General features: G+C 41.0%; 2 protein-coding genes across 7 annotated transcripts in view; one reads left to right on the top strand and one right to left on the bottom strand.

Moving 5' to 3' along the window:
- The window catches only part of POLE2 (DNA polymerase epsilon 2, accessory subunit), a 31526-nt gene extending 19743 nt beyond the window's left edge, over window positions 1–11783 (bottom strand). For 2 of the 4 annotated variants that reach the window (XM_029951829.1, XM_029951831.1), the window contains exons 1-5: window positions 11704–11783; window positions 7536–7636; window positions 6069–6144; window positions 3263–3340; window positions 3034–3127 (exon numbers count right to left, since the gene is read on the bottom strand). In XM_029951829.1, coding sequence (XP_029807689.1) covers window positions 3034–3127; window positions 3263–3340; window positions 6069–6144; window positions 7536–7636; window positions 11704–11771 — 417 coding nt within the window. In that variant the 5' untranslated portion in view covers window positions 11772–11783. The remainder of the gene's footprint in view (window positions 1–3033; window positions 3128–3262; window positions 3341–6068; window positions 6145–7535; window positions 7637–11703) is intronic. The other 2 variants (XM_029951832.1, XM_029951833.1) reach the window with 2 other exon arrangements.
- Window positions 1–25001, top strand: part of KLHDC1 (kelch domain containing 1) — a 105229-nt gene that overhangs the window by 30235 nt on the left and 49993 nt on the right. Inside the window, exons 7-9 of one of the 3 annotated variants that reach the window (XR_003913314.1) lie at window positions 999–1088; window positions 9834–10074; window positions 12348–12652. Coding sequence is in view for 2 of the 3 variants with exons in the window: in XM_029951835.1 (XP_029807695.1) it covers window positions 24807–24902 (96 nt within the window). In the remaining variant the exon portion in view is untranslated. Of the gene's footprint in view, window positions 1–998; window positions 1089–9833; window positions 10075–12347; window positions 12653–24448; window positions 24903–25001 lie in introns of those variants that run through there. The other 2 variants (XM_029951835.1, XM_029951836.1) reach the window with 2 other exon arrangements.

The following is a 25001-nucleotide window of genomic DNA, read 5'->3' as shown; positions in this document are numbered from 1 at the left end:
CTACTTCTTGTCCAGTGAATGGTCCAGACTCACACTAAGAGACTTTACTAGAACTACCAGAAGAGAGGAACTCTCTTTTAAGTGCTACTAATGCTACTCGGGGCCTCTGTCACCTTGTAGGGAGAACTCATCTGAAAGTAAAATCAATTTTTATAAAATTGCTAAAAGATGGAGACAGGTAGATGCCTCAAGACATGGGATACCCTGGACCCAGCCATGCTTGAAACTGGTGGACCTCCAGACCTCACCACAAGCCAATAAATGTCTCTTTCTGTTTTCTGTAACCTTCAGTAAAAGACCCCTGACAATACCGACTTTATATGCAAAGCCAGGAAGTATATCTGATAGAGAACAGAAAACAAAGATATTGAAATAGGATAATAATAACATCAGATTTGCTTTCAGGAAGCTAACTGTAATAAATACGTTAATGGACTAAAATGCAACCCTTTTATTTCACAGATAAGAAAAAATGAGGCTCAGAAGGGTTAAGTGACATGCCCAAAATATGATAGAGCTTAAAATCTAATTTCTAAAAAGAAGGAAAAAAATGTAGTATTTCCTTGAGCATCTTCTCTATGAAAAGCATTGTGCCAAGCAAGTGTGGCAGAAGAAATACACAGGGAGTGTGTGATAATGGGAATACACATCCTGAACGCAAGGCAGGGCAACTCCAGTAAATGACAGAAGACAGATCGACATAGTGCCTTAAAGCAGGAGGAGACTGCATCCAACTCATCAAGAAGAGTTTCAGAAAAGAGGAGGAATTTGAGAATGTTAGGAGGGTTTCAATAGCAGAGAAAAGAGGGAAGGGAAGAGCAGTTCAGAGAGTGAACAGTATAAGCAAAGTTACAGAAGAAGGAGAAGAAATGAACAAGAATTATACAATTCATTTTTGGCTCTGGCACAGTATGACTGGAGGAAAAGTAGAGATTTTGGCTAAAAAGGTACTGTGCAAGATCTCAAACACTAAGTATAATTTGTATTTAATTTAAAAGGCAGTAAACTTCCTTGAAAGACTTCTGTGCAAAACCATGATGATACCAGAGCTACACGTCAAGGAAGACTGATCTGGCGACAGTACGCAGGTGATGGAAGCAGGAGAGGACAGGCATCCTCGGGAGGACAGGCACCCTCCGGCTCACTCTCTTCATCCTTCTGCAGAGCTTACTCGCTCTGACCATCCTGTCCTTAAAACCTTCTTAAGCTTCTGCTGGATAACACCACCCTGGCCCCCAAATTCTCCTCTCTTCCCTTCTCTCCCCACCAGATCTTCTCTTTCTCATAGGGTCTCACCCATCCCTGCAGCTCCTCCTCAGGGCAAATGTCCCCTAAGTCTGTCTGCCTAGATCTCCTTCTTGAGCTCTATATGTACTAGTACTTTCTTGTACTCTATATGTACACCTGATCTCCCCCTGGCAACCTTAATTCAAAAATGTTTATAGCAGTACCTGCGTCATCTGATTCATCTTCCCCAAACAATTCTCTTTTTCTGACTTGTTAACATATTATTCTACTGTCCTACTCTCTCAGACTCAAAACCGTAATCATCTCTGAGTCTTTATTTTCTGCCTTCCCCTTTACATCCAATCTGTCATCATGAATGATGGCTTCTACTGCTCCAGTGTGGGCCCCTGTCTACAACCTTTGCCACTTCCTTCCCCCCAGCTATTATTTATGCTAGGACTAATACAAGAGACTCCTCTGAGTCTTCTCTCACATTGCTTTTTTTTTTTAATGTTTATTTATTTTTGAGAGAGACAGAGAGCATGAGCAAGGGAAGGGTAGACAAAGAGGGAGACATAGGATGTGAAGCAGGTTCCAGGCTCTGAGCTGTCAGCACAGAGCCCGACGTGGGGCTTGCACTCATAAACTGTGAGATCATGACCTGAGCCGAAGTCAGGTGCTGAACTGACTGAGCCACCTGGGCGCCCCTTCTCTCCCATTCTTAACTCACCCCCAAATCTGCTGGTAGAGAAGTGCTCAAAAAACCCAGCTGTGATTGATCTCTCTGGTATGCCAAGGCTCCTTGTACCAAGAAAACGGAGTTCCACCTGCCAAGAGTGACATCCATGGCGCTCTGGGCTCCTGCTTGCCTTTCCAGACCTATCCCATGCCACTCTTCTTCATGAGCTGTCCTCTACACACAAAATGGACCCATTGCTTATCATTTCCTGCAGAGTCCACTCCTTCTTTTGCTGTCTCTTTGTTCACACTATTACCACCACCTTTTCCCCACTTCTACAATATTGAAGCAACCAAATGGTGCCTGGGTGGCTCAGTTGGTTGGGCACTGGACTTCAGCTCAGGTCATGATCTCACAGTTCATGGGTTCAAGCCCTGCTCTTTGCTGACCGCTCAAAGCCTGGAGCCTGCTTCAGATTCTGTGTCAGCTTCTCTGCTTCTCCCCAGCTCATGCTTGGTCTCTCTCTCTCTTTTTCTCAAAAATAAATAAACATTAAAAATTTAAAAAAAAAAGATCAAAGCAACCAAGTCCCTGATTTTCCTAATGAATACATTCTGTTTATATCTCTTTTACAACACATAAAATTCTACTTTATATCTTGTTTGTGCAAATGTCTTTAACTTCATAGAACATAAACTGCAAGAAGCTAGTATAGTGTAGTAGGCAAAAGCCAGGCTCCAGAGTCAGATAAACTGGATTCAAATCCTGTCTGTACTTAACTATATATGATCTTCGGTCAACTTCCTATATTTATCTAGGTCTCAGTTTCCTCATCTATAAAAAGAGGATAATAGCTTTTATACGTACACTGATGTTGTGATGATTAAATGAGGTAAGAAATCTCTGTAACACGCTGCACATAGTGCTTGGCACGTTCAAAGCAGGTAATAAACGTTAGCTGCTATTCGTATCATCACAACTGTTAACTGTTGACTGTATCCTCCATCTTGTCTCAAACACAGGCCATTGTCTATTCAGTGACAAATTTTGGACCACAAAATTGCATCCTTTAATTAACTCTGAATTTTCCTAAACGCAAAGAGTCTCGTTTTCTACCCTCAGCTTACCTGGTGCAAAATGGTGTATCGCTCACGAAACAGCTCTGCTTTATCTCTTGCTGTTCCGAACACATTTGGTGCAGGGTGGTTGGTCATTAACAGCCTAGGAAAAAAACAAATGCCTATTTATAACTACCACAGTACACAAAGGTAGGTCACAAATGGATCATGGGCTGTATGCCTTTGGAAAGAAATGTCCATCTAAAATTAGCTTAAAATCAATAGATGATATACTTACGGAAGAAATTTTTTTCTTTCTGAACTGTACACAAAGCGTGGAATATCAAATGCTCCTATGATATTGAAAATATGTTCCCTGAAAAATATCCCACAAAAACACAGATCTGATTTACTAAAACATTAAGAATTCTAGGTGAGCACAAAAACACGTATTATAATCTTATGGAATACAAATGTCCTTCCCACAGGTCATATACACATTTTCAAATGTATTTTGAGAGAGTAAACAAGTGAGAGAGTGAGGGAGGAATGAAGAGAGAGGGGCAGAGAGAGAGAGAGAGGCAGAGAGAATCCCAAGCAGGCTCCACACTGTCACAACAGAGGCCAACATCAGGCTTGATCCCACGAACCATGAGATCATGACCCAAGCTGACACCAGAGGTTGAAAACTCAACCAACTGAGACACCCAGGCACCCCTACAATTTCTTATAGTGTCATATTATGGGGGTAAAATTTTCTTTTCAGAGACCAGAAAGTGTTGCCAGTACCCTCCAGAAAAAAAATCAAGGGGCACCTGGGTGACTCGTCAGTTAAGCATCTGACTTTTGCTCAGGTCATGATATCACAGTCCATGGGTTCGAGCCCCACATCAGGTTCTGTGCTGACAGTGCAGAGCCTGGAACCTGCTTCAGATTCTGTGTCTCCCTCTCTCTTTGCCCCTCCCCAGCTCACTCTCTGTCTCTCTCAAAATAAAATAAAGACATTAAAAAAAAAACTGTCTTAAAAATCAAGTTAAAAAAAATAAAAAGTAAAAAAATAAAATAAAAATCAAGTTAACTTTTTTTTTAATTTTGAAAGAGAGAGCACACACGAGTGGAGGAGGGACACACAGAAAGAGAATCTTAAGCAGGCTCCAAGTTCAGTGCAGAGCCCCACGTGGGGCTCAATCCCATAACCCTGGGACCATGACCTGAGCCAGAATCAAGTCAGAACACTCAACTGACTGAGCCACTCAGGTGCCCCTAATCAAGTTAACCTCTAATTAAGAATGTCATCTGTTGAAAAAGAACATGTATGTATGTATAAATAGTTATGCCTTAAAAGAAGTCTCTCCCCATGGGTACTACTTTTATGAGCTATAATATTATTAAAGAACATGATTTAGTTCCAACAATTTTCTAATCCAAAGTATTACACAAGAGTGTCCCAGGAACCAGGTATAAAATAGAAAAAGAATCCCCAAAACACTTGCCATATCATTGACACAGTGTTAGAGAAGGAAATTTAGCAAAATAACTTACTTTCAGATGGTGTTAACAACATAACATATTTGAAAGAGGTTTTTAAAAAACTGATAGCACTACTGTATAAATATTCCAACCTAAAAAAAAACTCTTCCCTAAAATTTTATCTGTTTATTTCCCAGACTGAAAATATGGTCAAAAACATTCTTGCTGCACTGATGGGGGCACCTAGCGTGGAGTAGCCGAGAAATGGTGGACTTTTTTTTTTGTTTTTTTAGATTTATTTTTGAGAGACAGAGACAGTGTGAGCAGGGGAGGTTCGGAGAGAGAGGGAGACACAGAATCTGAAGCAGATTCCAGGCTCTGAGCTAGCTGTCAGCACAGAGCCAGACGTGGGGCTCGAACCCACAAACCGTGATATCATGACCTGAGGCAAAGCCGGACACTTAACTGACTGAGCCACCCAGGCTCCCCGAAATGGTGGACTTTTGAAGAAAACCTAGATTCCAGGTATAGTCTGCCATTTTCTCATGGATCAATCTCGACAGGTTATTTGAGGTGTCACACCACCTCTTCATCTATAAAAATGAAAGCCCCTCTTATGTGGTAACATAGTAACTTTCTGACAATTGAAGTTGCAAAGACTGTTTACCTTTTAGTCCCACTGGACCTCTACATGGGCTAACTGTGGCATTTAAAGAGCTACACAGACACAACGGTTAACTCTTATATTCTGATTATAATCCTTACACTTCCATACACTCATTTTGAATTTCTGTTGATGATGTTAGGGACATGTCACTGTACCCTAGGTATCTTAAATAATGAGTTTGCAAAATTTTTAAATTAAAATTCTTCAATTTCTTTGTTACCTTAGCAGTTCTAAAAAGGTAATGACTCCTGTCAATGGTCTCCATTGCTTCAAAGAGGAAAAAAATGTTAAAGTTAATATTCTGTCCATTTTCCCAGTTCTTTTCCTTCCAGTTAAGCCCTGTGGAATTTAGAAAGACATATCATATTCAAAAGAGGAAAGGAAGGGCTCCTCAGTGGCTCAGGCAGTTAAGCATCGGACTTTGGCTGAGGTTATGAACTCGAAGTTCTTGAGTTCGAGCCCAATATAGGGAGGGCTTTCTGCTGTCCCTGCAGAGCCCACCTCAAGAAACTCCATCCCCCCTCTCCTTTCTCCCTTCCCCTGCTCTCTCTCTCTCAAAAATAAACAAACATCAAAAGAGGAAAGGAAAGAGCGACACTTGGAAATACAACCCAGAAAAATTATTGCCATATAAATTTGTAAGCTATAATAGCAAGGCAAAAGCAAAGTATACATCTAAATATTCAATTCAATCCATTGCTAGCATACAGAATATAAAGTCAGATCAGATGGGTAGTGGCAAAAGTTGGTAGTGGCATAAACAATACTGTAATCTCAAGTCTTAGGGAAAAGATAGTAAAGAGGAGTCATTTAATGAGGTTTATAATGCAAACAGTAGTTAAAAAGAAATACTAAGAAATGACCACTGTAGAAATGCCGACCACTAATTATTTCCCCAAGAAAATAATTTAAAAGAAGCACTTAAGAACGTCTCTGGCAGGGGGAGGGGCTCATTTCACCCACATACATAGTTCCATCCACAGACTGACTGCATTCCTGGACTGCTGCTTCCACTGCAGATCGCTCAATCATGTTTGATGACACTGAAAAGAGAATTTCAAAGTCAAATTTTAGAAACGCATAAAAATTACTTATTTCCACAGGCGGCTTTTTGCCTAAAAATAATCTGCAAACACTAACTCTGAGATTCTCATTACATCATTTTTATGAAAAAGAATGGGTTAGGTCAGAAAAATAACAAAAGCCATATCTCAAAGACCTTAATCTTATTTTTTTTTTAATAGTTTATTGTCAAATTGGTTTCCATACAAGACCCAGTGCTCTTCCCCACAAGTGCCCTCCTCCATCACCACCACCTCTTTTCCCCGTCCCCCATCAACCCTCCGTTTGTTTTCAGTATTCAATAGTCTCTCAAGTTTTGCATCCCTCTCTCTCCCCAACTCTTTCCCTCTTCCCTTCTCCCTGGTCAAAGACCTTAATCTTCTACACTCAAAGACACTTGTAATACCATAATACAAGTCAACTGCCTTACTCTTCTAAATACTGTTTAATAACATAAATTCAGTTACACAAACACTTCCGTAAACTCCTAGGATTAAGAAGGTTATATGAGAATAACTTTCTATTACAAGTGCTATGTTTCCATAGGCATGATAGTAACAATTATAATGGCTGCCACTTATTAAGCCCATAGTAAAAGTGTGACACTATGCTCAGGACTTACAAGCATTATTTCATTAGATTAAATGTCCTTATGGAGAGATTGTTGTTCATATGCTCATATCTTAAAAGGGGGAACGGATGCCTGGGTGGCTCAGTTAGTTAGGCTTCCGACTTCAGATTCAACTCTTTGTTTTCCCCCCAACTTTTAGGAGTACCAAATCTAAGTAAGACAAAGTAGAAGGCACACAGAGAGACAAAGAGTGACTATAAGGACTAGATCTAAATCAGAAGTCAAGTCCATAGGGGCGCCTGGGTGGCTAACTTTGCCTCAGGTCATGATCTTACAGTTCGTGGGTTTGAGCCCTGCGTTGGGCTCTGTGCTTATAGCTCAGAGCCTGGAGCCTACTTCTAATTCTGTGACTTCCTCTCTCTCTACCCCTCTCCCACTCACACTCTGTCTCTCTCCCTCTCAAAAATAAATAAACATTATAAAAAAGATGAAGAAGAAGAAGAAGACGAAGAAGAAGTAGTAGTAGTAGTAGTAGTAGTAGTAGTAATAGTAGTAGTGGAGTGCAGGAAAGCTGGCAGTGACAGCTTCCTGAGGGGGAAGAACTCTAAGAGCCTGTGGGGAATGTCCTGAGTTCCAACAGAACTAGAGGTTACCCCTTGGGAAGAAGTGCTACCACGTATGTGTCTCCTAATGCTGGAAATTCTTAAGATGGAATCTTCAACGTCCACTTAAATCCATAAATCTAATTGAGGACGTAGAACTCTAATAACAATTTAAGAGCTATGGGAAAATGTTACTTACAGGGTTGCTTTTCAACTGCATCAATAATCTTTTCCAGCGCATCTTCAAGCTCTACTTCACTAATAGGCGTAAGAGCTTCTGTGAGGTACTTAACAGCTTCACTGAGAAGGAAAGAAAAGATGAGGCAGGTCATTGGTAATTGAGGCCAAAAGTTTGATGCCAAAAACTGGCACTCATCAATCTAGCACTGAAGTTAAGATCTACTCACTACTCTCTGCAAGAAGTGCTCATCTCTCCTGTCCTTCCTGAACAAATTCTTCCTTCTATCCCCTGCCAACATAACTGTTCTTTTTTTAAATATATATTTTTAATATTTTATTTATTTTTGAGACAGAGAGAGACAGAGCATGAGCAGGGGAGGGGCAGAGAGAGAAGGCGACACAGAACCAGGCTCCAGGCTCTGAGCTGTCAGCACAGAGCCCGACATGGGGCTCGAACCCATGAACGTGCGATCATGACCTGAGCCGATGTTGGAGGTCTAACCAACTGAGTCACCCAGGCGCCCCCATAACTGTTCTTAAAGCCCCAAATCACATCCTTCTTTTAAGAAGACTTCTTAGGCTTGGGGTACCTGGGTAGCTCAGCTGGTTAAGCACCCAGCTCTTGATTTTGTCTCAGGTCATGATCTCATGGTTCGTGAGATTGAGCCCACATTAGACTGCGCTGACAGCATGGAGCCTGCTTGGGATTCTCTCAATCTCTCTCTCTCTCTCTCTCTCTCTCTCTCTCTCTCTCTCTCTCTCTCTGCTCCTCCCCTGCTTGCTTTCTCTTTCTCTCAAAAGTAAATTAATAAAACTTAAAAAAAAAAAAGGCCACCTAGGCCAACCTCTCTGCTGCAATCTCCCCTTCCTCCTGAATTGTTAAAATTCCTGTACATCTCAGAACTGATATATCACATTAGCCTTGTACTATTTATCACCTTACAGTTTTTTAATCTCCTTACATTTAAGGCAGAAATTCATTTCCATCAACGTCTGGAACATAGCAGACACTTAAGTATATATTCATTAATTTGATAATGCATTTGCTTAAATTCTAGTAATTTCATCATTGTTTGCAATTGTTAAATTAAAAAATTAGACCAGAAAAAACTATGACATATGAATAGTCATAGAACCAACACTCACATTGAAATCACATGAATTATCCCCCTCTCACCACTCCAAAAGAACTCAGTAAAGCTGAACTTTAAAAAGGAAAAAAAAAATCTGCATGAATCCCTGATTTAAATACCAATAGGACTCAGAACAAACACTGTCTAAACAATTAGCTAATTGCGTGCCATCTTATTTGTAGCACACAACTTCACACTTCACATCAATGTTGTTACAGCCATCCTACTAATTGTTCTTATCTTGGGTTGCTTATTGATTGTTTCATTTACAGGTCTTACATCTCCAGTTCATCGTAGATGATGGTCCTTGAAAACTGGAACCATGCCATCCTTTGCCAGAAGGCCAAACAAATCTGAAGGCGATCCATAGATATTGAATGACCAAGTCCCTAAAGGCACACATTCTGGGGCAATTGGGACAGCTCTGAGGATAGCTCAAAGCCTGTAGACCTGTACAGGACCTGGCCCCTGCCAAATCTTATTAGGCTCCCCCAGTGCTCTCCTGCCTCAGAGACTTTTTATGGTCATTTCTCCCCACTCTTTTCTTTATCTAGTCATGTCCTACTCATCTTGAACAGTCAGCTCAAACCCCTTCCTTAATGAAGGACTTCTTTAACTCTAGAGTAGTCACCTTGTTATATATTATCAGAGCACTATTTTCCTGGGATCTTTTTCACAGCTGAAACTAAATAACTGAATTATTTAATATCCATGGTAGAAAGACTGCTAAGACAACTCCTAATAACCTAGGCCTCCTGGTATTCACATCCATGTGCAACCCTTCCCCTTGAGTATGGGTTGGACCTAGCAACTTGCTTCTAAAAACAGAATATGGTAAAAGTAATGGAACATTTTACTGTATTGTAATTTTAAAAGAAAAAAATTGTTTAAGTTTTTTTTTAATGTTTATTTATTTTTGAGAGAGAGAGAAAGAGAGGCAGAGAAAGGGAGACACAGAATCTGAAGCAGGCTCCAGGCTCCAAGCTGTCAGCACAGGGTCCGACATGGGGCTCAAACCTAAGAACAGTGAGATCATTACCTGAGCCAAAGTCGGATGCTTAACTGACTCAGCCACCCAAGTGCCCCAAAAGAAAAAATTTTAAAGCAACAAAATTGCTTCACTGATTACAAAAGACTGTGACTTCTGTCTTTCTAACAAAACTCTCTTACTGTCTTTGATGAAGTAAACTGCCATATTTGAGAGGACCACATGGCAAGGAACTGAGGGTGGCCTTCAGCCAGCAGCCAGCAAGGACTGAGGCCTCCAGTCTAATAGTTCTGGAGGAACTGAATCTTGGCAGACGCTGAATAAGCTTGGAAGCAAATCTCGCCCAAATGACATCTGAGATGAGAGACTGAGAGACCCTGAAGCTGAGGACCCAGCTAAGCCTACCTGAATTCCCGACACACAGAAAACATGAGACAGTAAGTATGTGCTGTTTTTTAAACCTCTAAGTTTTGGGGTGATTTGTTACACAGCAATGAACTAATACACTATCTGTCCCCCAAGGTCCACAGTGTCTTATTCTCTCTTGTACTCCTTGCTCCAGCACAGTGATCTTATGATAGACTAAAGCCTGTAAAGCTCTATAGATCTGGCCCAGATCCTGTATAGATAGCAGTTCAGTGTATTTCTGATTCAATTAATTAATGAATGACAGCTTACTATTAGGTCAAATTCTAAGGGAAAAGAGAACAGTTCACTAATCAATTGCTCATATTTTCAAAATGTCAGGGATGAACTGAACAAAATTCATTATTTTCTCCCAGGTCATTATTTTCTCTCCACCCATGCCCTTGTTCACCACTAATCCAAAAGCAAAGGTAGAGTCTCATAAAAGTCAAGGTGCCTGGGTGGCTCAGTTTGTAGAGCATGTGACTCTTATCTTTGGGTCTTGAAGTTGAAGCTCCATGTTGGGCATAGAGCCCACTTAAAAAAATTAATTGATTTAAGGAAAAGTCTCATAAGGGGTGCCTGGGTGGCTTAGTAGGTTAAGCGTTGGACTTCACTCTCAGGTCATGATCTCATAGCTTAAGCCCCACATTGGCGTCAGCATGGAGCCTTCGGATCCTCTGCCCCCCTTCTCTCTCTGCCCCTCCCCTGCTCTTTTTTTTCTCTCTCTCCCAAAAATGAATAAACATTAAAAAAAATTTAAGTTTCATAAAACTCATTAGCAAAACAAAACTCAAAACATAAAAGTTTCATAAAATTCCAAAACAAAAACTCTCCACATATAGCAAGAGCAATCAAAGCATGGTACAAAAAGTACATTCTATCTAGCAGGTATGTATGTAAATATGTATGTAAAAAATATTGTATTCTAAAAAACAAAACAGATTTAGTGAGAAAAAGATCTTAGAAGAGTGCATTCTGTAAGGACTAGAAAACATGACTCTGGCCAGGAAACCTGACTATCCAAGAAGCTCTAAAGGAACTGTTGGGGGGGTGGGGGGAAGAGGAGGAAGACCTAGGACATCTAGTAACATGCTTCAAACTTGACCACTTTTTAACTCTCTAGGAATTGTCACTCAGGAGTAATGCCTAATCCAAAATCGGGAAAGGGGAGGGCTCACAATTTTCACAAAACTGTAGGTTGATAACTACAGACACGAATATGAGCTTTCCCAGGTCGCTCAACTGATGACTCAGGAACTACATGTAGTCGTTCCATTATTCCCATTTAGCGGAGGGAGAGACTAGGTGGGGGCTTGGGGGGTGGGGTCAGGGGGACAGATAGCTGAAAGTTGCTCAAGTCACAATGCCAATAATCCAGTCCGGCGACACAGATAGCCGCTTCTGCAGCTCACTGTGGCGCTTGCAGGAGGAGACCATGTCCCACCTGGGAGAAACGTTTCGACACCACGCGAACGTCGGGGAAATCTAACTCCCTGAAGCCTTTAGACCCCGCCAGATCGATTTCACTCTAGACCTTTACAAGGGTCTATGTAATTTAAGGTCAGGGCGACGATACGCGCGGCGCGTCCCGCTGCCCCGCTCGGTCGCCTGACCCTAGCTCTCCTATTCCTTCCCGTAAACTCCCCAGGAAGACTCACCCCCGGAGCATCAAGCCGCGCAGCTTGAAGGCAGACACCGCCCGGCTCCTTAGCCGCTCAGGCGCCATGTTCGCGTTTTGGCGCCACGGCCTCTGCCCCGCCCCCACCGATATCGCCCCGCCCCTTCCCGGGATCGCCCCGCCCTCTGCCCCCGCTCAGGCTTGGGAGCCGCAAGCTCAGCTTGAGCCGAATGTCCCAGGCTGAGAGCTCGGCAACTCCGCGTGCCTGGCGCGCTACACGCTGTGGCCTTGTAGGCTTAAAGAAGAGGCGACACCGCACTCTTTTGTTGCCGAGACTGAAAGACGAAAGCATCCTTTCCTGGTGTCTGGTTGGGAATATGCTTCCCTACTCCAAGCGCGCCTGTCATCTTCCGGGACTCCCATCCGGCTCATTCCGGACCCGCCGCTGTGTACTCTCTACTTCACAGGGCTCTGTAAACATGCTGTGTCGCCACAGGGTTTTCCCCGACAGTCACTCGAAGCTGCTAGGAAAATCACCACATTCCCATCCACCCCGCTTTCTTTTTAAGTTGAAGACTTCCTTTGTTCCATGCAATGTCCTAAGCGCTTGAAATATACTAGCTGTCGTATTGCTCAGGAACCGAATGAGCTGTGTGCTATTTTTTCACCACCCTCATTTTACAGGTGAGAAAACTGAGACGCAAAGACTGGAGATGCTTCCCTCAAGATGAAACCTTCACTAAGTGGTGGTGCCCAGATAAGAACTTAGTTTGATTCCACCAAACAAATCTGCCACACTTTAAAAACGCTTGTTCCAGTGAGTTGAACAAAATCATAGAGTGCGTATAAGTGAACACGCAACCTTATAAAACACGAGGACAATTTGAGTACTGACATACAGTGACTTCTAACGTACACAATTTCTTTTTTTTAAAGTATGATAGGGAAACCTGTGTAGCTCAGTCGGTTGAGCGTCTGACTTTGGCTCAGGTCATGATCTTACAGTTCGTGAATTCTGAGTTCGAGCCCCGCTGTGCTGACAGCTCGGAGCTGGAGCCTTTCTTCGATTCTGTGTCTCCCTTTCTCTCTAACCCTCCCTTGCTCATGCTCTCACTCTCTCAAAAATAAATAAAAACATTAAAAAAATTTTAAGTATAAAAAATAAAAGTGATAAAGGAGAGGAAATAATATACACATCTATATGTATTTACTTGGTATTTTTTTTTAAACTTGAATGTTATACTAGACTCTGAAAAAAAATGGTTAACTGTAAAGGACAGGAGGGTATAGGATAGAATGAGACTTTCTTTTTAGTAAGACTTTCAACTGTAGACCCATTTACATGTTGTAGGGTTAAAATCGGCGGAGTGAAAAAGTCACAAAACAGACAGACCGGAAAAAGATCAGAGCATCCTTTATTACAGAGCTCTCTGGCGAGGTTCCCAGGTCCTCTGGGCAGAATGGACCAGGGAAGTCGCACAGGAGAACAAAGGACTGGGCCTTATATGGGACAGCAGCTTCTGATGTGTTTCTGGGGGAGGAGAACCCCCTGTGAGGCGAAGAGATGCTGCCCGAGCAGATGACGGTTTCCAGGGAGCCAGAGTGGCCACAACAGTGGTTCGTTGGCCATCTTGGTATCCTTTCCCCGAGCCTGCCAAACCTGTCACATGTCTTACATATTAAAAAATATATATAAAGAATACAAGTAAACTTAAAATTGAAAGCACACCCAAATCAATACACTTAACTGTGCGTTAAATTGGAAATATAACATCCTGGAGAAAACTGGTTATTAAGCACAGTTTCCTGTATATTTTCAGTAAAATATATGCTGAAGACCAAGAAAATTGCAAACTTTTTGCAATTTTTGTAAGTTGCAATTTTGCTTGAACTTTTATGTAAGAAGGGAGAGGAAACAAAAATAGGTAAACATACAGTCTGATTCTCATTATTTGAGGTAGTTATTTTGCATAAAGTCACCATCAACACTGAATCAGCAAATACTTAATCTTTGCTACAAGAGGGAATATAGAGCTAGGTTCCTGTGAGCTTCTGGTCACAACATTTTCATCAATGGATAGATTCATAACTTTGTTTGATGGATACTTCCATTTCGAGACACCTGTAATATATATCATTGATACATTGACATTGAACTCAAGACCAACAGCACTACTATTCATTCCTGAGGGAAGCTTATCTAACACATGCATTTTCTCCCCAAAGCACATGTTTTGGGCCTTGGAACACTAGAAAGCACTTTAGCACTATGCTTGGAGGCCACTTTAAACAGCAAAATCACCAACAAAAATAAAAAAGGCAGAAAATGTAACACTAAATATTCCTTGTAAAAGATACCTGTTTTAGTAGGAGAGATGAAACAAGAAGGCAGAGTGTCATCTTGTTCAGTCTCAGCCACAAACGTGTGTGATGGCAACGAAAATGTTTTACTGCTCCATACAGGTCTTCGAATGACCGTGGAAGCCCCCAATATGATTTGGGAGTTACAAATACCTTTTGTCAAGTAGGTAAATTCACAAATATGAAATGTACAAATAGTGATGATTGTATCTGCTTGACCACTAGATAAACAGGAAACAAATGGTTATCTATGGGTAGTAAAGCGGAGGGAATAGGAATAAAAAGTGTTAAAAACATCAGGTAAGAGTTTTAGGTAACAGATATTTGCACAGTCCTAAAGTATTACCCTACAGGTTACTAGCTAATAATGCAAAGGAGAGAACTTACCTTTTATAACAGATTGTCCAGAGGGTACCACTTTAACCAAACATCACACATAGCATCACTAATAGTGGGCTAGTTTGAAGTTTTGTTACTGTTACAATGCAATATGACACATACAGTGTCACCTCTGAAACATACTTGCCAAAAATGTTAAGCTAAATTTAATCAAACCCAGATCTAACTTCTGGCTTAAGGAAATACAGAGAAAAGGAGCTAAGCCAAATTACACCATGAGGACATACAGACAAATCCAGAATGTGGGACAATCTAAAACCAACTGGCCTGTTCTCTTCAAAAAGTTAGTGTCATTGGAGGAAAACAGATAAAGCAACCATCCAGATTGTGGGTAGCCCCCAATGATTTTTGCTTCCTGGTGTTCATAACTTGTGTACTTCCCTCCCATAAGGGAGAGGACTGACCCATAAAACCAATAGAATATTGTAGAAAGGACAGATTGTAGCTTCCAAAACCAGGTCATTAAAGATATTGCTACTTCCGTCTAGCTCTCTCTTGGGTCACAGCTGTTGGGGAAGCCAGCTGCCTTCAAGAACCTTTATGAAAGGTCCACGTGTTAAGATCCTGGGTCTTCTGCCAACAGCCAGCACCAACTTGCCAACCATATCTCCTTCACTTGGCTACCTCCTAAAATCCTAATACATCAGTGAACAACTCTATGCTGATGACTCCAAAATCCATATTTCTAGCCCTTATTTCTCTCTGCTTCAAATCCAACTCAGTATGCCCCTAACATGAACTCACCATCATCCCTCCTCAATCTGTTCCTCTTCTCTTGTTCACTGTCCAAACTCAATACCTTCTCATCCACTGACCAGGCCAGTAAACTAGGCACATCCTTTACTCCTCCCTCTCTTTCACCCCCATAAACCAATCAGCCACCAAATCCCTTGAGTTCTTTTATTTTATTTTATTTTATTTTATTTTATTTTATTTTATTTATTAAAGTAATCTCTACAGCCAACATGGGGCTTGAACTCACAGATCTCACTCTAAGACCAAGAGCTGTATGCTCCACCGACTGAGCCAGCCAGGCACCCCAAGTTCTACTTTTTAAGTATTTCTCAAACCTGTCCTCCTCTCTCTGTCTCCATGAGGCCTCCCTCAGGACACCAGCCTCCCTAGCCAGCAGTGTCTAACTTGCCAACTGGTCTCTTTGTCTCGAACCTTGCCATCAGAATGAACTTCCTAAAAATAATTATTTCACTTCCTGAGTTAAAACACGCCAAAGTCTCCTTGACATTAGGATAAAGTAAGCAGGTCATCTCTTTCCTCCTCTCTTCTTCCATCTACCAGGAAAACTTCCCTCCCTCTTCCCCTCCATTTGCCTGAACAACCTCCACTCACCCTTCAGTTCCTAGCTTAGACTTTATGTTCTCTCAGGAGTCGTCCCTGACTCTCCCAAATCTGAGGTAGGGCTTTCCTATGCAGCTCCAAGATGTCCTTAACTTTGTCTATTGTCACACTTTCTACATAGTATGATATGCTGCTCTATAGCCCCCACTGGACTTCAAGGTCCAAGAAGACAAGTGAGCCATTTCAAAAATATAAAACCAACATTACTAGTAATAAGAAAATGATAGAGTGAGGACTTGTAAAAAATATTTTTATTGATATATACATAACATTGCACATATTGGAAGAATGCTGTTCAATGAATTTTGATAAGTGTATAAACCCATGTAACCATGACCTCAGCCAAGTTATAGAACATTTCCATCACCCCAGAATGTTTCCTTATGCTCCTTTTTACAAATCCCCTCTTCCTACCCCCAACACCCACTCACCTGCTTTCTATTACCATAGATTAATTTTGTATATCGTAAATTTCATGGAGATGAAATCACATAGCAGATATTCTTTTGCTTCTGGTTTCTTTTCTTCCTCCAGTTTTATGAGGAATTATTGGCAAAAAATGTACATGTTTAAAGTATACAACGTGATGTTTTGATATATGTGTACACTGTGAAATGACTACCACAATCAAGTTCACTAACATACCAATCACTTCACATAGTTACCATTTTGTATGTGCGTGGTGAGAATGCTTAAGATCTTCTGTCTTAGCAGATTTTGAGTATGTATTACATTATTATTATCTCTACTCATGATGCTGTACATTAGGTCTCCAGGGTCTATTCCTCTTATAACTGAGTTTGTACCCTTGACCAATATCTCTTCTTTTCCCACACCCTTTAGCTTCTGTTGACCACCATTCTACTCTCTGTCTCTATAAATTAGATATTTTTAGATTCCACATCTCAGTGAGATCATGCAATCCTTGTCTTTCTGTATCTGGCTTATTTAAATTAGCATAATGTTCTCCAGGTTCACCCTTATTGTCACAACGGCAGGATTTCCTTCTTTTTTTAAGGATGAGTAATATTCCATTATATATATATTTATATATCAAATTTTCTTTATGCATTCAGCCATTGACAGACACTTACACTGTTCACATATCTCAGCTATTGCCTGATACTGTTGCAATGAGCACTGGAGTAGATATAGCTCTCCAAGTGATTTCATTTCCTTTCGACATATATATACCTTGAAGTGAGGCTGTTGGATCATAAGATAGTTCTATTTTTAATTTTCTGAAGCACATCCATATACTGTTTTCTATTATAGCTACACCAATTTGCATTCCCAACAATAGTGCACAAGGGTTTCCTTCTCTCCACGTACTCACCAACACTAATCTTTTGATGCTTTGAAAACAGCCATCCTACTAGGTATGAGGTGATGTCTCGTTGCTGTTTTGAACTGCATTTCCCTGATTCATGATTTTGAGCACCTTTTCATATACTTGATGGCTATTTGTATGTCTTCTTTGGAAAAATGTCTATTAAGGTCCTTTGCCGCTTTATAATAGGTTATTTGTTTTTTGTTTTTGCTATTGAGTTGTATGAACTCCTCACACATTTTGCATATTAACCTTTATTGGATATATCATTTGCAAATATTTTCTCCTATTCTATAGGTTGCCTTTTCATCTTGCTGATCATTTCATTTGTTGTGCAAAACCGTATTAGTTTGATGCAGTCATACTTGTTTATTTTTGCTTTTGTTGCCTGTGCTTCTGCTGTCACCTCCAAAAAATCACTGCTGAGACCAATATCAGAGAACTTTTCCTCTATTTTTTTCCCCCTAGAAGTTGTGTGGTTTGGGATTGTGTGTTTAAGTTTAATCCATTTTGGGTTGATTATTGTATATGATGATTCTTTCATATGTGCTGTTCAGTTTTCTCAGCATTGTTTTTTGAAGAGATATACTTTCCCCATTGTATATCCTTGGCTCCTTTGTCATTAATTAATTAGCCATATATGCATGGGTTTATCTCCAAGAGCTCTATTCTGTTGCATTGATCTATATATCTGTTTTTATGCTAATACCATATTGTTTTGATTACTATACCTTTGTAATACAGTTTGAAATAAGGAAGATATATATTTTTATAGTCATCAGATTGGCAAAAATTAAAAAGGTAGATAATATCAAGGATAAAAAGCAATTGGACTTATTATCCGCTGCTGATGGGCACAAACATTGTTACAATTAGTTTGGAAAGCAAATTAATATTAACCAGTAAAGTTGAAGATGTTCATACCTTATAACCCAACAAGTTCAATTCTAGGTTTATTTCTTTAAATTAAAGATCAGCAAATTATAGTTGTGAGCCAAATTTGGCCCACCGCCTGTTTTTATACAGCTCAAGAGCAAGGAATTGTTGTTACATTTTAAAAAAGCTAATTTATTGATTTTGAGACAGAGAGAGAGAGAGAGAGAGAGAGCGAGCACAAATCAGGTGGGGCAGAGAGAGAGGGAGAGACAGAGAATTCTAGGCCTGCTCAGGTGACGTCAGCACAAAGCCTGATGCAGGGTTCAAACCCATGAACTGTGAGATCATGATCTGAGCCAACATCAAGAGTCAGACTCTTAACTGACTAAGCACCCCAGTTGTAATGTTTTTAAAAGTGGTTAAAAATCATATTAATGTTTTGTGACATATAAAAATTATATGAAGTTCAAATTTCAGTGTCCATAAATAAAGTTTTATTGGAACATAGCCAAACTTTTTTATGTATCATCTATGACTATTTTTGTGTTATAAATAGTTGAATAGTTTTGACAGATACTTTGTGGTGCATAAACCCTAAAATATTTTTTTTTATAGTAAAAACTAGGAAGAACCTAAGTGACCTTCAACAGTAAAAAGGATAAATATATTCTGAAATGTTCATACCATAAAAAGTGATAGCAATGGAAAAACAGATTTATACCCCTACGCACATGAAGTAACCTCAGGCATATGTTGAGTGAATAAAAGCAAATCATAGAAGAATATATATAGCATGATTCCATTTATACAAATTTCAAAAAATGATCTATGTGGTAAAACTACAAAGAAAAGCTAGGGAATAAATGAAATTCAGCCTAGTGATTATTCTAGGATGGTGGGGGTGAGGGGTGGAGAAAAAGGGACCTCAAAGGGTTTCTTTTCTTCTCTTTTTTTAAGAGAAAGTGGTGGGATGCCTGGGTGGCTCAGTCGGTTGGGTGTCCGGACTCGGCTCAGGTCATGATCTCACAGTTCGTGGGTTCAAGCCCTGCATCGGGCTCTGTGCTGACAGCTAGCTCAGAACCTGGAGCCTGCTTCACATTCTGTATCTCCCTCTCTCTCTGACCCTCCCCTGCTCATACTGTCTCTATCTCTCAAAAAAAAAAAGTGGTGAATGCAGAGATGCTCATTTTGTCATTATTCTTTTTTGCTTTAAAATATGATTTGTGTTTCCTTATTATTAAATACAAGCCATCAAAAACTGCAACTGCTCTGAATGGAAGTTGAGGTTTGTTCATGCCTTTTTGTTTTCTAGTATTGATTGGGTTAGTTAGACAAGAAAAGATGCTCTTAGACTCGGGTCTGGGAGTTTGGGAGAGGAGTTTGGTAACCTGAATTCCTCTAGATAATAAAGAGGAATTTACCATTTCTTGAGGACAATCTTGGAGGGAAAGAATGTGGAGAGGAGTCAGCAAAAGGTTGTGAGGCTGGTGACTTAGAGAAGGCCAGTGCAAAAGTAATAAGACTCTTTTTTTTTTTTTTTTTTTTTTAAGTTTTTGAAGGTAGGGGAGGAGCCAAGAGAGAGGGAGACAGATACTGGGCTCAAACTCACAAACTCTAAGACCATGACCTGAACCGAAATCAGGAGTCAGTCACTTAACTGACTGAGCCACTTAGGCACCCCCAAGACTCTCTTTTTTTATTTAAAATATTTATTTAAATTATTTTATTTCATAGATAGTCATAATATCCCCCCAAAAGCAACATTACCTCGAATGAGTTATCAAAATTTAGAAAGAAATAAAGTTCATTATTTTAAAAAATTTATTTACTTATTTATATTTTTTAACTATACCCAAATTAGTTAGCATATAGTCCAATAGTGATTTCAGGAGTAGATTCCAGTGATGCATCCCCTGTGTACCATATCCAGTGCTCGTGTCTACAAGTGTCTTTCTCAAAGCCGCTTCCCCATTTAGCTCATCTCCCACCCACAACCCCTCCAGCAACCCTCAGTATGTTCTCTATATTTAATTCTTTTATGTTTTGTCCCCCTCCCTGTTTTCATATTATTTTTGCTTCCCTCTCTTCTGTTCATCTATTTTACGTCTTAAATTCCATATGTGAGTGAAGTCATATGATATTTGTCTTTCTCTGACTAATTTCACTTAATTCCTCCAGTTCCATCCTCGTTATTACAAATGGAAAGATTTCATTCTTTTTGATTGTTGAGTAATACCCCATTGTGTGTGTGTATATATGTATATATATATATATATATACACATCTTTATCCATGCATCTGTCAATGGACATCTGGGTTCTTTCATACTTTGGCTATTGTTGATAGTGCTGCTATAAACATTGGCGTGCACATGCCCCTTTGAAACAACACACCTGCATCCCTTGGATAAATACCGAGTAGTGCAATTGCTGGGTCGTAGGGTAGTTTTCAATTTTTGGAGGAACCTCCATACTGTTTTGCAGGGTGGCTGCGCCAGTTTGCATTCCCACCGGCAGTGCAAAAGGGTTCCTCTTTCTCTGCATCCTCACCAACATCTGTTGTTGCCTGAGTTGTTAATTTTAGCCATTCTGACTGGTGTGAGGGGGTATCTCACTGTGGTTTGGATTTGCACTCCCTGATGATGAGTGATATTGAGCATTTTTTCATGTGTCTGTTAGCCATCTGGATGTCTTCTTTGGAAAGTGTCTCCTCATGTCTTTTGCCCATTTCTTCACTGGATTATTTGTTTTTTGGGTGTTGAGTTTGGTAAGTTCTTTACAGATTTTGAATACTAACACTTTATCTGCTATGTCACTTGCAAATATCTTCTCCTATTCTGTCAGTTGCCTTTTAGTTTTGCAGTTTAGTTGTGCAGAAACCTGCACAGTTTCTCTGTGCAGAATCTTTTTAACTTAAAAAAATTTTTTAAAACATTTATTTATTTTTGAGATACCGAGAGAGACAGATCATGAGCAGGGGAGGGGCAGAGAGAGAGAGAGGGACACACAGAATCAGAAGCAGGCTCCAGACTCTGAGCTGCCAACACAGAGCCCTACTCAGGGCTTGAACCCATGAACTGTGAGATCATGACCTAAGCCAAAATCAGACGCTTAACCGACTGAGCCACCCAGGCACCCCAGAAGCTTTTTGTCTTGATTAGGTCCCAATAGTTCATGTTTGCTTTTGTTTCCCTTGCCCCTGGAGACAGGCCAGGTAAGAAGTTGCTGTGGGCAAAGTTAAAGAGGTTTTCACCTTCTTTCTCTTCTAGGATTTTGATGGCTTCCTGTCTTACGTTTAGGTCTCTCATCCATTTTGAGCTTATTTTTGGGTATGGTGTAAGAAAGTGGTCCAGGTTCATTCTTCTGCATGTTGCTGTCCAGTTTTCTCAGCACCATTTGCTAAAGAGACTGTCTTTATTCTATTGGATACTCTTTCCTCCAAGACCCTTTTCTTGACCAAACTTGAGTCAAGTTCTTCTGAGCACTTCTCAGCTGGTCCTCAACCTTGTCCTATAAAAACTGCAGAAACCTTGTCCTATAAAAAATGCAGAAAGCATTTCATCCCCTACACCCTCCACGTTCACACACTTAGAGACTTGAACACTAGCATAGTTTCTAATAGCTCAAGGCCATACCACCTAGAATGACCCCGGGACATTCTAGTGCTGGGAGTGGGGGGTGCTCAAGGCTGTCAGGAGAATTTTGGTTGTTCCAATCCCAAATCTGGTGATAGAGAGATAGATCCTGGAGCCCCTTCTTAGAGCAGTCACCTTGGAAAGTTTACAATTATATTTTCTCTGCCTTTGAGATGTAAATCTACCACCCAAAAACCTTTCTTTTTGAAATGCAAACATTCAGGGAGATAACTGTCCCTCTCAATCCCAGTTCCTGAGTGGGAAAGTAAAAGCTTATCTTTGGTGGGCGCCTTGCTTTAACTTGCACCAAGATAGAAGTTTGTTTCTTCTCTGGGTAGGTTCCAGTTAACAAGCCCAGAGGCTTAGTCACATGGCTTAGCACTTAGCACTCTTCAGTGCCTTCCCTTAGCACTCCCCAGCCTCCTGAAAGTCTTCTGCCTTCTGTTTCCACAAAGTTAATTTCAGGTCACACTGGACCTTCTTATTGCAGTAGTTTACTACTGGGAAAAAAAATCTATCTTCACCTCTTTAACTAGTGTGTGACTTTATCTTTACAAAAGCTACAATAATGGCGTGAGTGGCTAGTGGAGTTTTAGGAACAAGGGTATATACAATGTTCTATTTGAAATTATTCCTTGCTACGCTATAAACCCCTTCGCCATCATCTTTTTACTTTTGTCTTTTATTTCAGTAAGATTTAGTAGAAATACAAATGACTTTGTGTGGCTCTTGAAATGACTTTTAAGAGTGGGATTTTACCTTATTTAGATTTTTTTGAAGGAGATGTGTTTACACATGTTTTTATTTTTTAAGAGTAAGTTTTTAAAGGGGCTCCTGGGTGGCTCAGTCAGTTAAGCCTCCAACTTCGGCTCAGGTCATTATCTCACAGTTTGTAGGTTCAAGTCCCATGTCGGGCTCTGTGCTGACAGCTAGCTCAGAGCCTGGAGCCTGTCTTCAGATTGTGTCTCCTTCTCTCTCTGACCCTCCCCTGCTCACACACACACACACACACACACACACACACACTCTCTCTCTCTCTCTCAAAACTAAATAAAACATTAAAAAAAAGAGTAGGTTTTTAAAGAAAATATGCTATGCTTCTGATTTTCATGTCTGGAGTGATACATCAGAGAAGAGACGTAGCATGCTCCAGAGGTAGAAGATCCACCTGTCTGTGAGGGGAATTATTCCAGTAGCAGTAGGAGTTGAAAGCCAGAAGTGATTATGAGATTATAATCCCAGTAAGAATTCATGAAAATCCTCAAGAGGGCTTTGGAATGCCACTGGTGGTAGAAACAGGGTTTCTGGGAAAAGGACCACCCATGGGCATGTGGGTAACATATAGAAATAACAACATACTTATACTGCTACCACCATTTCCTGAGGACCTACTTTACACCAGGCCTGTGCTATGTGCTATCCATCTTTCTGTCTTCAGTTCTGACTCTCCTGCTTACCCCACAAGCCAAAGTAAATGTTCTAATAATTAAGTTACAATATTTACTCTCTGCTTAAGACCGTTTTGGCCTTAAAGTTGAGACTCCTTAGCATAATGGACAAGGCTGTGTGATCGCCTGTTCCAACTCTATCCTTGGCTGCTCTCTAGAAGTATTCTAGTCATCCTCAACTATTTATACAACTTGTAAGAAAACTCAAGTGTCTCTCTTTGTATACTCCCTTCATCAATAGATCACAAATTTCCTTCCCATTTTTCTGCTGTGTTTTATCCACATTTCTACTATACCACTTCTCATCCCACAATGCATGTATTTCTTTATGTATCTTTCCCTCTGACTGGATTTTGAAGCCCCTGTGGTAGAACTACATCTTATTCATTTTAAAATTCATGTTATCTTTTTGCTCATTTAATCAACAAATATTTATTTAGCACCTACTTGGTATTAGGTTCTGGGGAGTCAGTAATACTTGATTCTTTCAGAGTTTCCCATCTAATAGAACCTGAGAATGAACTAGTTACATTAAGCAGATACTTAATGTGTACTGAATAAATGAATGAATGGAACTTGTTCTGAGTAATGGGTATTAACAAGTTCTTCAAGAGCATTTACAGAGACCGGTAGAATTATTATCTTCCCTCCTGACTGTAGTTTTACTTCAGTAGCATCATTTAATAACAAGGATTAGCCAGCTTTGTCTGTAGGAGGCCAGACAGCAAATATTTTCAGCAGTATGGGCTACATGCTCTTTGTTGCAATTGCTCAATTCAGGCTACTCAACCCTGCAATTGTATAAAAGTAGCCATAGTCAGCACTTAAATGAATTAGGGTGCTCATGTGCCTGTTTCTTTTTCATTGAAAATTTTATTACAGATGATGAAATTTGAATTACATTTTCACAAGTCACAAAATGGCATTCTTCTTTTGATTTTTTCCACCATTTATTTATTTATTTACTTAATTCATTTTGAGAGAGAGCGTGAGAATGGGGAAGGGACAGAGAGACAGAAAGGGAAAGACTCGCAAGCAGGCTGTGTGCTGTCAATGAAGGGCCCAAGGCCAGGCTCAAACTCACCAACTGGGAAATTATGACCTGGGCCCAAATCAAGGGTCCCACGCTTAACCGAGTGAGCCACCTGGGCACCCCATTTTTCCAACAAATTTAATAAACATCTTGTGGGCCGTACAGAAACAGGCGCAGACTTACTTTGGTCCCGAGGCAGCAGTTAGCTGGAATGTTTTAGAAAATCCCTAATTAAAACAATGTATTGCGCGCGCACACACACACATTCTTGTAGATAACCATCTTTGCTGGAGGTTGAACGAAAAAGGAAACCCACGCGAAACATTATTATATTGATTTATGTCACAGCAGCCTCAATACTACGGACCAGAAGCCTATTTATCCAGTGAATAAGAGACAGAATTAGGTTGTACTGCCAAAACCACGCGATCCCGAGTGGGAAGAAATCAGCAGGTGGCAGGGTTCCGAAGCCAAGGCACCTCCCTCACAGCTCAGACCAGACCAAGCATCCCTAACGGGCGACACCACCCAGGGCCCAGCTTGCCGTGCGGGCTGCGGGACGGCGCAGACGCACTCGTTCCGCCTTCCCACCAATCTCGGCCCTCGACGCGTTCCGTTCGTGCGTGGAGGAGCCCGGCGGGAGGAGAGGCCGCTCCGTGGGCAGGGGCTGCGGCGCGCTCAGCGGCTGCACCGGGCGACCGCGCGGATGGCGGACTCGCAGGCGTTCTGCGTGGCGGAGGAGCGCAGCGGCCACTGCGCCGTGGTGGACGGAAACTTCCTCTACGTGTGGGGGGGCTACGTGGTAAGGGGAAGAGGCGGGACGGGGCGGACTCGCGCCGGGAGCCCGCCCGGCCTCTCGGCCTGAGGGGACGCCTAGCGCCCGCCCACACCCGGCCCCGAG

This window comes from Suricata suricatta, chromosome 9, assembly GCF_006229205.1.
Source record: "Suricata suricatta isolate VVHF042 chromosome 9, meerkat_22Aug2017_6uvM2_HiC, whole genome shotgun sequence".
Classification (NCBI taxonomy): Eukaryota; Metazoa; Chordata; class Mammalia; order Carnivora; family Herpestidae; genus Suricata; species Suricata suricatta.
This window is presented reverse-complemented; position numbering and strand designations above follow the sequence as displayed.